Source organism: Pseudorasbora parva, chromosome 16 (genome assembly GCF_024679245.1).
Source record: "Pseudorasbora parva isolate DD20220531a chromosome 16, ASM2467924v1, whole genome shotgun sequence".
NCBI lineage: Eukaryota > Metazoa > Chordata > Actinopteri > Cypriniformes > Gobionidae > Pseudorasbora > Pseudorasbora parva.
In genome coordinates, this window is record NC_090187.1 from 9,467,496 (window position 1) to 9,481,279 (window position 13,784).

Here is a 13,784-nt window from a genome sequence, read left to right on the forward strand (position 1 = left end):
CCAAATTGAATTTCTGTTAATTAAATTGCATTAATTCACAGACATTCTATTTGGCCAACTGAAAAAAGTAGATGTGATCAGTCACTAGAAAACTTTTAGTTGGAAACGTTTTTGTTTTTTTACAGTGTAGGGCTTTATAGTGTATATGTGCATGTGCGTGTGAAAACATAAAAGAGGGCGCAAATGAGTTAAAAGGACAACTTACCCCTTGTGTCAAAGAAAAATGTATTTTTATATTTACATTTTGTGTTAGAAATATAGCAATGATACCTTTTAACTGTCAGACTTTCACAAAATGCATAATTAATAATTAGGGTTAATAAAGCATGTTTGAGGGAGTTTCTACTAATAGTTTACCCTGATTCATAAAATATGACATTTCCATATTCATTAACATTAATGCCACCATGCAAAACACAGAAACTACACATTTACAGAGGTCAAAAATTAGAAACATTTGGTCTCAGACTGTGTTCTGCTCTGTGACATAAGTTTGGATCCTCAGTGCTTGGCTTCACTGAAAACGCTGAAGCTTTTTTTTCTTAGTCTTGCTGTTATTATGTTTTATATTTGTAACATTGCATATTTAGAATAAAACATAGCATAGCAACACAATGGCAAACAGCAGCATTTTCAGAAGCAAAAACATGACTTAAAAATGTTAAAATAAAATATTTATTTAAACTAATTTTAGCATTTTTTTCCTGAATAATTAGTGCTTTCCAGAGGAAATTGTATTTATAAAACAAGCAAATATGGTTAAGAGGGAAGAATGATGTAACAGTGTTTTTTACAAACCCTGTTAAGAACATGTTCTGGGGTCAGGTGCATGATCTGCTTAGACTTTTTTATAGTTTTTTTATAGTCTAGTCTAACTTTTTTAAACTATTACAACTTTTACAATATGCTATTTTCATGAATTTACCACCCCAGTTCTGATATGTTTTTAAATATATATTTATGTAACTGTATTTTTCAAGTATTTATATCATAGTATTTGTTGCGATACCTTTAATCCATGATATTTTAAATTGAAAATCATAGAATTTGTCTTGTATTACACTATTGACTATCTAATGAGAATCACCATTGAGAAAAATGAAAGGAGTGCTTCTATTGAGAAAAACTACAGTTTCTGTTGACTGGCCAGCCTCTCTCCCAGTCTCCTGACCAGTTCTGCTAGCTCCTCCGTCTGACGGGACTTCTCTTCCAGGAGCTCAAAGCGTAAACTTGAGATGTCCTGCTTTATCTCCTTTAGTTCTCCTGTAAAACAGTCAAGAGATTTATAAAGACCTTCTATGATCATTGGCATTCTTACACAACTGGATCATTACAATGACCAACACATAACCAGACATTGATCCACCTAGAAAGGTAGTTTTAGCTGAAACCACATTTTAGATAAGAACATTTAGGGCAGGGGTCAGCAAGTAAGTTTGGAGGTACGCTATTACGTCGCGTGCAGAGTGATGTTAATATTTAATCTAGCAGTTTCGAGAAAACGGCACTATCGAAGAGTCTAAAGAGGAAAAGACATGCCAAAATAGGGCATGTCTTATCTGCAACAAAGTTTTAAGCAAATGTTTAAATGGTTCACTGTTCGTTTCATCCCGCACATTTCATGACGGCTATTTTAGTGGCGTGTCTAGCGATCCATTCCACAGATTCTTTTTAATGTCTTTCAGAACTTGTCACATAAAAAATTCATGGGTTTGTTTTCAAACCTCAAATAAAGATTCAAACAGTCATGAATCAGTTTATTGATTCCTGATTTGGATCGCGTGTCAAACTGCCAAATTGCTGAAATCGCGTGACATTGGCGACCCGAATCACGAATCAATCCGCTGATTCATGACCGTTTGAATCTTTATTTGAGGTTTGAAAACAAGCATGGAAGAGAAGACAATGCTGAATAAAGTCGTAGTTTTTATTATTTTTGGACCAAAATATATTTTCGATGCTTCAAGAGATTCTAACTAACTAACTGATGTCCCATATGGACTACTTTGATGATGTTTTTATTCCCTTTCTGAACATGGACAGTATAGTGTGCATACACTTAGATACGCTGTCGGACTAAATCTAAAATATCTTAAACTGTGTTCCGAAGATGAACGGAGGTCTTACGGGTGAGGAACGACATTAGGGTGAGTCATTAATGACATCAATTTCATTTTTGGGTGAACTAACCCTTTAAACACTGTAGTTATAGCTGAGGCCTGGAAGAGTTTGGTTTGTGTTACTGACATGTCGAGAAGACATGGTTTTCTGCTCTTCGAAAGCTAATCCACTTTGTATGCTCTTCTAAAGGACGAGAACTCAGGCTACAATTTCGGTACGGTAAAACTAATCTCATGTAGCTAGACCTTCAGGCTGACGGCAGAAGGTCTGGACTCCATTGCAGTTTTCAATAGCCGAGGACGTCTGACCAACATGTAAAGCAACCAGTCACATACTCTGGAAAATCTAGTGGTTAGTTGATCCTAATAAGCGTTCGTTGTCATACAACGGGTTAATTCTTCCATGAGGGAGTTTGGTACACACGTAACATAAGGTCACACACAAATCTCCCAGAAATCCTATAGAATTCAACCAATCCGATGACGACTTTGAAAGTGTTTCCCATTTTCTGTGCCTTATGTGTTACAATTTAAGAGTCGAGGAGAGTTAAAATCTGAATGATTTTGTGTGAATATGTGCGGAAACACAGAGATGTCCAGTATATAGTCAATACAACAGAAATTCACTTTGTACCTTCATTAACTTCATCTCCCTCTTTGTCAGTCTGTGCTTTGATCACATATCGTTTGATTAGCCGTTTCATGATCCTCTGTGGATACAATAAAATTGCACAAATAGCAGGAAATCGACATAGTTGTGCTAGATTCTTGTCTCTCATATTACTATACTTATTTGATTAAATAGCTGTTTAATAATCAGGATGGTATCACAAAATAAACCCCTTCAGCACAAAATAAGAATATCCACTGACTGGTCTCAGTTGTGTATTACCTGGTAGCGACTTATATGAGGTGAATTCTTCTCTCTGGACTCTTTGTGTTTACCTGTCTGGGAGAAAAAAAAATATATTTCTGAATATTTAAATAAAAATATTTAGCTCTTTAAAAAAAAGAAAAGCTGTAGTCTGGCCATTAGAGGGCACCAAATACCAATAAAAGGATATCTGTCAGGGTTGGGGAAGGGAAAGGAGCAAGGACTCAATTTGCAGGAGGAATTGATTTTATTTAAAAAAACAAAACAAGATAAACAAAAACTAACCCGAGGGGGAAAACAAGACTTGTCTTTGGCTTGATTGACTTGACAAGCAGGAAAAAATAGATATGTTTGACCAAGATCCAGCACAGGACTGCAAACATAAGGAGAATAAATAGGGAGCAAACAAAAGAGGGTAACAAGGGGTGGGGCAAATGAACCAATAATCAGGAAACAAGGTGGGCGGGGTAGCTCACAACCAAAGACAACCACTCGGAACACGGATGTCCAAATCCCGACACAAAACAAACAATGCAGGAGTATCAGGGCTCTGTCCCAAAACCAAGAGTAACCTAGAGCGAAGTGACAGAATCCTGACAAAATCATTTTCACTGAGAACCCCACTGACAGAGCTTGATCATGATATAAATAAAACTGAAAGAAATGTTGTGAACACTCTCACACATTAGATGCATTTAAAGTATCTCCCTTTCATCTCACCTCATTGAGCTCAGTGTCCTCCTTCAGGTCCTCTTTGTGTCTGTGTAGAGGTATAATAAGGAGCTGTTTGAGTTTCATAGCCAGGCTGATGACTGATTTTGGGCTGGGGACGAGGTTAAACGGCACAGGCAGCGTCCCTCCTTCCTCAAAGTAAGAGAACCACAGCTTAGCCCTGGCAAACTTCCACTCCACGTCTGCATCGTCCTGTCACAAATATATATTATATGGTTTCATTGGAAATTACATTCAGTTTGTCACAATAATATCAGTGTATTGCCATGGAAATACATACTGAATGGCCACAAAAATCATGTGGCCATAATTAGGGGTCCAAGCACAGAAGGTATTGTGTTTGTACTGATTTCCTTCTTCTTCCTTATTTTTCTGCTGAAAATTGGCAGGACGGTACCAATCATGCACCGCTACTCAGGCGTACAGACACACCCCCGTCCGACACTAGGAGTTGCTATAAGGCTATTTGTATTTTGGATCATAACTTTGGAAACCTATGGGCTAGAAACTAAATTTTACCAGAATCAGGGAACCAGAGCGATTTTGAATTAACCAAAATAAATTATCTTCACCAAAGTAAGCACACAGCAGCTAGGGATGGCGGCGGTAAAATTTGTCAAAATAATATTGATTTGTTAAAAGAATAGCAGAGTTATAAGTTATTAATTGGTCAGGCAACACCCATTTTCACAATTTGACCCACAGCTGTTGAGCGCAACTTCCAAGCTTATCGAAACTCAAAAAAGCAGCGTTTCCACCACAGGAACCTTGCGCAGGAACTTTGGTGTGGTACTCTGTGAGTTTCGACCACAGGGACCAGGGTCTAATTAACATTCAAAATCCCCCCCTCAGAAAGCTTGCGAGGTAGTACATTTTCAAAGTTCAGGAACTTTCGGGGGTGGGACTTGCTGATTGGTTAAGTTCATGGAGCATTTTGATTGGTTGACTCCACGCAGCAATTGATTCATCTTCGGAACACAAATTAAGATATTTTTGTTGAAATCCGATGGCTCAGAAAGGCTTTCATTGACACCAGTGTCATTTCCTCTCTCAAGACCCATAAAGGCACTAAAGACGTCGTTACAAAGCCCATCTCACTACACTGGCTCTACAATCATTTTATGAAGCGACGAGAATTGTTTTTTTTTTTGTGAATAAACGAAATAACGACTTATATAGTGATGGCCCGATTTCAAAACAAAGATTTGAACCGTTATGAATCAGCGTATTGATTCATGATTCGGATCATGTCAAACTGCCAAACTGCTGAAATCACATGACATTGGCGAGCCGAATCATGAATCAATACGCTGATTCATAACGTTCGAATCATTTGTTTTGAAATCAGCCCATCACTATTCTCGTCGCTTCATACAACTCTGTAGTGAGATGGGCTTTGTAACGACGTCTTGAGGGCCTTTTATGGGTCTTGAGAGAGGAAATGACATTGGTGTCAATGAAAGCCTTTCTGAGCCATCGGATTTTAGCAAAAATATCTTCATTTGTGTTCCGAAGATGAACGGAGGTCTCACAGGTGTCGAACAACATTAGGGTAAGTAATTATTGACAGAATTTCAATTTTTGGGAGAACTAACCCTTTAACTACTGTAATGTGATATGATGCAACACCTTCCCAAGTCATCTTAAAATTGTATTGTTTATGAAAATACTTGTGTATCTAATGCTAGTCCTGGTGCGCTCTTTGCATGCTTTTACTCATCATCATCTGGTTACAGGTGGTAAATACCTTTGTTTGTACCACTACCCTTTCATTCACCTATACGCTTTCCTACGTTCCTTGGGGGACCCATTCAAATATCCAATTGAACTGTATTGTTGTAACGTTTGAAGTGGTATTGTGAATAAGCTAAAACTCAAACCGTCTACGAGGTTCCGGCTTTATTAAGCGTATATGTGGGAGACGAAATCCAGCAGGAAAGATGTGCGCATTCCTACGTCACCGGACTAAGTACTTTAGACCGCGATGGAAACGCAGACAGCTACAGGTCTGGCGGAAAAAGTTCCTGGGACAAATCGTTCTGGGTAATTTCGGTGGGAACGCAGCTAAAGACAACAGAACATTCTGAGGACGCACACCAAGTTTCATAAAATTTTACCAATGGGGGGGCGCTAAAATAAATTTAAAAAAGCATATTTTTTGGAGGATTCTTTGCATTTATTTAACTGGATTTTTGACAAAACCTTCACTGAGATATAGAACTTCCCCATGTGACGACTAGCCCCAGTTTCTCCTTTGAACAGTTAAGTGTGTTGCCATATTAGTAATGTTCATATAATGAGATCCCTAGCCCCCAGATGGCAATAAAACATATCAAAAATAACTCTGTTTCCTGTTGCCTTGTCAGACCTCCCTGGTGCAATAAATCTTTGCAGCAGCAGCAACTATATTTGTTGCACTTGTTTCATTCAATGCATGACCAATTTATATTTCACTGTTGGACGCTACTGCAATACATTGTGAACAGTTGTTTCTACACAGTGTGCACAAACAGGCTGTAATTTATGAAACAAATGATAATTAATTTCTACTGTGACCAGAGAGGGCTTCCCATTGCATTTTAACAAATGTAACTGTAATATAAAGGATCTGTATCTCATTTGAAAAGGAATAGATGGGGTCTGGACAGTTACCCTTGGCCTGTACTCTCCTATCCCAACGTCTGGTTGTTTCACAGATCTCATTTCATAATATGATTACCTCAATTTCCTGAAATGAGTTGTTGATCATGGCGATGAGCATGTTGAGTAAGACGATAACCATGGTTACATTGTAGACTCCATAAAGTACATAGCCAATATTCTCTATGAATTTGTGCCCGTTGTTGATGACGACAGACTTGACCTCAGAAAGTCCAAAAATAGCCCAGAATAAAGTTTTAAAGCTCTCCTCCACACTGGAGAAAAAAAGAAGAAGAAAAAACAGATGACTTCCTTTAGGTCTAGGGTGTTAAATAATATTATTTCATTCATCATGTCAATTAAAAAAAAGCCATAAAAGATTTGCTATGATCAGGATAAATATTGTATAAACAAACAGATGTTTAAAGGATTAGTTCACTTTAAAATTAAAATTACCTAATGGTTTATTCACCCTCAAGCCATCTTAGGTGTATAACTTTCTCCTTTTTAATGAGCACAATGGGAGTTATATTAATAAATATAAGCTTCCAAGCTTTATAATAGCAGTGAATTGGGCCCATGAGTTTGAAGCTCAAAAGAGTGCATCTATCCATCATAAACGTAGGGAGACTGGTTGTAACACTTTTTTCTTCAGTACCCTGTTTTTAGCTACACTTCTGAAACTTTTAGTCAAAGTACCCACATTTGTCTACAACAAATGGCGACAATTTAAATTTCTTCAACTATATCACAGACTTTGTGAGATGATGAAAAATGCAAATTGATCCTTTGTTACAAGCTACCCCACTACTGGTATAGATTGTAACACATACTGGGGTAAGTTTTAACAGGTAGACAAAATGCACAAAAACTAAGGGTAGCCTACTCCAAGTGATATGAAACAACAACAGTTTTATTTTAAATTAATGGCTGCAACAGTAAAATATGTGTGAATATGGGGAGTGTATGTACATACTGTCTGCGTCTCTTGTGCATGTACGTGGGTGTATGTATGTGTGTGAGAGAAAGAGAGCAAAATAACATTAACATAGGCATTCTGTAGAATTATTAAAATCACAAACATTTTCTTAGCTGTATGTAAGTGGATAGTTGTTTCAAAACATGTCTTACAACCTACCCCGCCACTGGCACACATTGTTTAGCTAGCTGTATTAGCATGGCGCTTTGAAATTAGCGATTTCAGATAGCCTCTCGCAGTTCAAAAGGCTTATGCTCCATCCGAAGCTACACATTGGGGCAGTTATGCTTTTTCCGTAAGTTTAAATGAAAACCCATCAATTTTCTTCAGAAGTCCTTTATTGGAGTACGTTTATGATGGCTGTATTGATGGATGGAGATGTATGTATATATGGATGGATGTATGGATGTATGGATGGATGGATGGAATGCTTCAAGCTCATGGGCCCCGTTCACTGCCATTATAAAGCTTGGAAGCATCAGGATTTTTATTAATATAACTGATTGTACTCATCAGAAAGAAGAAAAGTCATATACACCTAGGATGGCTTGAGAGTAAATCATGGGGTAATTTTAATTTTAAACTGAACTAATCCGTTAAGTATGTATACTATATGTATGTGTCAATTCAACACTCACAACAAGGTTCAATGATAAATACTTCTAAATCATTTATCTTAGTGAATATTAAAAATATCAAAAGTTAATGATATCTAATGGAACTGAGCTAACAGGAACTCACAAAAAACAGTTGTATTTTTATTAACTAACATTAACACAGATTTATAAATACTGTAACATATTTTATGTCTGTAAGCTTCGAGACCAACTCCTAAGTTTGGAAAATAAACTTTTAGCAAATATTTCTACCCTGGGGAATTGTTTGATGACTCATCTTGCACTCACATGGGTATTTTGATCAATCAAATGCCCTCTCAAATGAGCCATCCTATAATGTCAGCTGCCTTTGACTAGGAATAGCAAGTAACAAATGGTTCATGGCTCTGACAAAGCCATGTCCTTTTATTGTTTTTAAAGGAACACGCTCTTTAAAGTCCTGTCCAAACATCCTGTTTTTAACTGTATATACTTTGATACAAAGCTAAAAGTGATCCCCCACTTTTTTCAGAGAACATTTTTCCATTAATTTTCTCCATAGGCATATTTACAATAAATAATTCTAAAATAAAATACGTGATATGGTATGTTCCAATCACAGAAGGTGAAAAAGATTCCTGAACCGCGGTAAACAATAAAAATATTTGCTCAGCAAACAAGTGTTTATGAGTATGATGATAAAATAAAATAATATGATAACAAATACCAGTTTGCAACATTAAGCAGCAAACTGAATTGTATTTGTATAACCAACGTAAAGCAGGTGAAGATTTGTACATTCAAGTTAATGTACGTTATGCTAAAAATATGATTGAAACGCCATCATCAAAAATCACTGTGTAATAAAGAAAATTAATGGGATTGTTTAATTTCTGAATGGTGATTAATACTAAAATAAAAGTAAAGAAATTATTTAAATGAGTGCAACCAACACACTCTCGTGTATATATATCTAACCATTTTACATTTTGTCAAATTTGGTGCAAATTCATATGAACTCGTACAATTAGTGGTTAAGTTAGTTATTGAGGTGGTCCTTCATGCTTTGTTTTTCTACAAATAAAACTAAATTTCTCTTGAGATTGGGTTGGTGCAACTGACCTATATGGCCTAAAAGCTACTGTAAGTACTAAATGGCACAGTCCAATTTTGATTTCATATTTATTAATTAATTGATTTTGCATTTCAATAAATGACTTATCTATTTCATATCGACCTGAGGCTTTTTAATATCAAGAGCATGAAGTGTCCAGGACTCTTATTCACTCCTATGTCCACATGGACCTAGTCGTGGTGTGGTACTAGTCATGATAATTGAATTTGCCAAACGCCTACATCCAGTATGTCCTTGTGCACTGCAGCCAAATGCTCTGGGCGTTTTGTAATCATATAACAAATAAAGACATGGATGTGATATGATTATAAAGGAAGAAATAAACAATCATTAAAGGTATTCATTTGAATCAACCAGTTATGTTCAGTGCTTACGTTGTGAAGGCACCGTTTTGCTTTGCTCCACGATAATATGAGTAGAGGTTAAACATTCCAATCATGAAGGCCACAAACACCATTATGAAGATCACCATGAATTTAAATATGTCTTTCACAGTCCTGCCCAGAGAGATCTGCAAGGGCCCAAAGCTCTCATTGGCCGGCAGGATGTAGGCAATCCGAGAGAAGCTCAGAACCACTGCAATTGCATAAAGGCCCTCGGAGATCAGCTGAGGGTCTGAAGGAACCCAGTGGACACGGGCTGAAATATATAAAAAAGAAACTTGTAAAAGTTGACAATCTGAGATGGTCAAGAAGGTATTCAACAAGGAAAGTTATTGGTGGAATGAGTGTGAGCTTCTACATTTATGTTCCCACTTATAGTAAAGATTTATAATATCTTCAATAAATCCTGAAAAAAGTATCACAGGTTCCAAAATAACTGTTTCCAACATTGATAATATCGGAGTATCAAATCAGCATATTAGAATGATTTAAGTGTCATGTGACACTGAAGACTGGAGTAATAGCTGATGAAAATTCAGCTTTGTATCACATAACTAAATTATATTTTAAAGTATATAAAAATAGAAAACCATTATTTAAAAATGGTCACATTTTCAACTTTTTTTTTGTATGTAATGTTGCTTTTTGAGCAAGAAAATTTTTAGTGAGTTGCGTTAGTATTGTATTGAAACTTGACCAATCAGAGCACATTGCACTTTCAAGAAGGAGGGGATTCTTAAAGATACAAATTAAAAATAGCGTAAGAGAGGTGCTGCAACAATGTAAAATATGTGAAATATTATGTTGTTTTTTTTCAAGTATGAAAACCTGTTCTAGAAGACACCAAAAACAAAAGACTCCAAAAAAGAGGCATAAATGGTCCCCTTTAAATGAACAAAAAATATATTATTTCTTCAGTAAAGCTTGACAGCAGTACTCACCAAGACGATAGTATTCTATCTCAAGGGGCAAAGTAATGTTCGAAAGATCTGTGTAGCGCTTGTCGACGTAACTCTGTGCCACATTTGCATGCCAAAATGCCATAAATCTAGCAATAAAGGAAGTCACAAAAATGGCCAGCATTCCAAAGTCCAGCAAATTCCAAGGCTCCAGCAGATATTCCCGAGGACCCTGAGACCAAATCTCTTTACATTCAGCCCAAATCATTCCTTAATTCAAAAGAAATAGAGAGAGAGGTAATTAGAGTTGTATTATACAAATATTCAGCAAAATATTCAGCACCCAAAGCCCTTTAGTGTCTGGTATTTTTAAGCAAATGGTTCAAGCCTGTAGTCTAATTATTTTTTTATTATTTTTTAATCTAAATTAACAATATTGCTTTAAAAGGTGGGGTAAGTGTTATTTCGAAACCGTTTTACAATATGGACTCGGGCCGAGTGCAATAACAAACTTGTAGCCAATCAGCAGGTAAGGGGCGTGTGTACTAATGATGGTGAGAAGAGGCTCAGTGCACGTCATTATTCAAAACACACGACACACATAATAACGGACATTAACTGAGAACTAATATATGCTGGCTTTTGCATGAATATGCTCGTGTGTCATGTTCGCTTGTTTGTTCATTTGCGATCGTATTGTCACTCACTTCAGCGATGATAAAGACCAGTTCATTTCCACACCGTATGGAGCATCTAATCTTCTAACTGTCTGTTTCAGGCGTCAGCTCACAAAATGTGTCCGACAAGTAAGATACTATACCCCTAATGCATTTTTGTTTCCTCTTTTCATGATCTATATAACCCATCCGGTCATAATTGTAATATGTTCATTAGTTGGACTGTTGTGCTTGTGTACTATCGAGTTGTTCATGAGAACGGTTTGTGTTTTTGTGATGCAAGGGGTGACTTTTTCATTGAATATTCAACCTGGATTAGTAACAGATTCTGACATAGTCGTTGCCTGGGTTACGTATGTGTGGGGCGGAGCCATCAAAATAGGGACGTGTTTGTTTTTGTGATTTGAAATAACAACAACAACGGTTACCAGAAAGCAGTTATAGCACCCCAACTTTAAAGATAATTTTTAAAAATATTTGGCAGATATGACAGATGTTAGACAGTTTAATTTAAAGAGTCATGGCCCTTCTGATTCATTGTGCGCTTGCAGCAGTCATTTAGGATTCATTTTAATACATCACTGTTGGAACTTTCCTTAAGCTTGATGTCTAATTTTTCACCATTTACTCACCCTCATGTCATTCCAAACCCATATGTCCTGGTCTTATGGATTTCTTTTTGTAGTGCTTTTATGATGCTATATTGTCCTTTTTGGAACTTAGTCATCAATTGTCATACATAAAATGAGCAGTGTAAACATTAAATGGGAGAACAGCAAATGTTCTCTTTTTGTGTTCCAAAAATTATATATGTTTGGAACATCATGTGAGCCAACACGGTCTCACTCCTATTCGCCACATATTGACGCTTGGTCAGGACCCATCTGGGTCACTCTTTAACACACAGGGTACCCCTTTAGAGTTGTTTTCCCGACACACAGTGTTGATTTTAGTTGTTTGCCCAATGCATCAGATCAAGACGCATTTATTTTTTGCATTTGTAAAAGTAAACATGAGTTTATTAATATTTATCAGTTATTTTTATAGTTCAGAGCAACTACCTCCACTCCTACTCTGAACCTATCCACTTCAAAACAATATAAAACACTTAACAGGCCAATAAAAGTACAGTCACAGGTATTTATTGAAAAAACTGACCAAAAACAGAATAAAAGTATTAACATTCCAAGTCTTTTAAAGTCATACAATATCTTTATTGTGAAGAACAGAGTTGATCTTAATGTTTTAATCGCTGAAATGATGATCCCGCAACTCCGTGAACACACACACTGCACTCATTCATCTCTCATTTAAAATGATACACTTGACTCTTTAGCATGACATGATCGGTCACAGGACACACAAGAGCCAATGGCATTTTACAATAGAAGCTGACGTAATTGGACACAAGACATACGAGAGCCAATGCTGTTAAAGCAGATGTAACGTTTCTTCCCGCGGCAATTTTTGAAATGTGTTCCATTATCTTCAGCGGATGGAATCAACTCTTTTTTTTTTACACGTTTTGGGATTTTCATTTGGCCTTGGAACACTTGGGATATTTGTACTTTTTGAATAAATTGTGGCTGCAGACGTATCTGCCTTTTAAAATATATTAGGTATTATAATTGTATTATAATTTATTATGTTTTTTATAATACGCAAATGGGTGGGTCTAGGGATGGGGTTGGGTTGTGCGTTCAAACATATCTAAATAGCGTAAATAAAAAATAAATGTAAATTAAATTATGCAGGCTGATTAAATTGAGAATCACACTCCATGTCATAATAGCAAAATCGTAACCCAATATATAGTTTCATCAAGATGATAACAATGCCCAACGCATCTGTATATGACACTTAAAGGTTTCTCATTGAAATCAATGGAGTATTGCGCGTCGAAAAACGACACTAAAGGGGTACCCTGTGCGTTAAAAAGTGACGTCAAAGGGAACTAACCAAGCATCAATATGTGATGAATTGGAGTGAGACCGTGTTGTGTGAACGAGAAATTATCTTTAGAATAAATGTTTGATTTATTGTGTAACACAGTGAGAGATTATGTCCGACCTACGACCCAGGAAATTATCAGCATTTCCATCCAGGTAAAAGGTGTGGTCTTCATGCGGAACAATTGGGAGGGGTGGTCGTGGATGGTCATATTTGGTAAGAGAGTTGTCCCTTCAAATCGGTCAGCAGCATTCATGATGAGAAGGCCAAGAAAGATTGTGAAAGAAGCTGCATGTGCCACAAATTTTAGGAAAGGCCCACGTATGATCTTACCCAACTAGAATTAAAAAAATTGCAACAACAAAACAAATTTGCATTGTTGGATGATTGTTAATGCAGCACATTCATAATAAGAAAAAACACATACAAAACATTGTGTTCTTTTCTTACTTAATAGTAAATTCAATGCCATGGCTAAATTCACATTGACTTAAGGTTGAGGTTATTGCAGTCTGACCTTGCTTGAGGGTGCTATCCAGTACAGTAAGGCCAGGATGGGAAGTCCAACCACCACCCCCAAAACCACAAGTAACTTGACAGCTGTGGTCTGCTGCCTGAGCCCGGACAGATTCTCATACCATATGGACAAAAGCTGCTGTTGGCAGTTTGGATGGGCTACAAACTGTGTGGGAGGCATAAGAGCAGGTAGAGATAAAATAAACAGATATGTTAATATTACTGTACTATCATCCACGGTGATGAAGCCTTTGCATTTCAACACTTAAGGCTACTTGGCTGA

At 36.7% G+C, this 13,784-nt stretch overlaps 1 protein-coding gene across 1 annotated transcript in view; it reads right to left on the reverse strand.

Moving 5' to 3' along the window:
- Positions 1-206: 206 nt before the first annotated feature.
- trpc6b (transient receptor potential cation channel, subfamily C, member 6b) overlaps positions 207-13,784 on the reverse strand; it is a 28,332-nt gene continuing 14,754 nt past the window's right edge. Inside the window, exons 4-12 of the mRNA XM_067419270.1 lie at positions 13,503-13,667; positions 13,106-13,322; positions 10,401-10,628; positions 9,451-9,715; positions 6,446-6,641; positions 3,715-3,918; positions 3,013-3,069; positions 2,755-2,830; positions 207-1,263 (exon numbers count right to left, since the gene is read on the reverse strand). Of these exons, the coding sequence (XP_067275371.1) occupies positions 1,127-1,263; positions 2,755-2,830; positions 3,013-3,069; positions 3,715-3,918; positions 6,446-6,641; positions 9,451-9,715; positions 10,401-10,628; positions 13,106-13,322; positions 13,503-13,667 (1,545 nt within the window). The 3' untranslated portion in view covers positions 207-1,126. The remainder of the gene's footprint in view (positions 1,264-2,754; positions 2,831-3,012; positions 3,070-3,714; positions 3,919-6,445; positions 6,642-9,450; positions 9,716-10,400; positions 10,629-13,105; positions 13,323-13,502; positions 13,668-13,784) is intronic.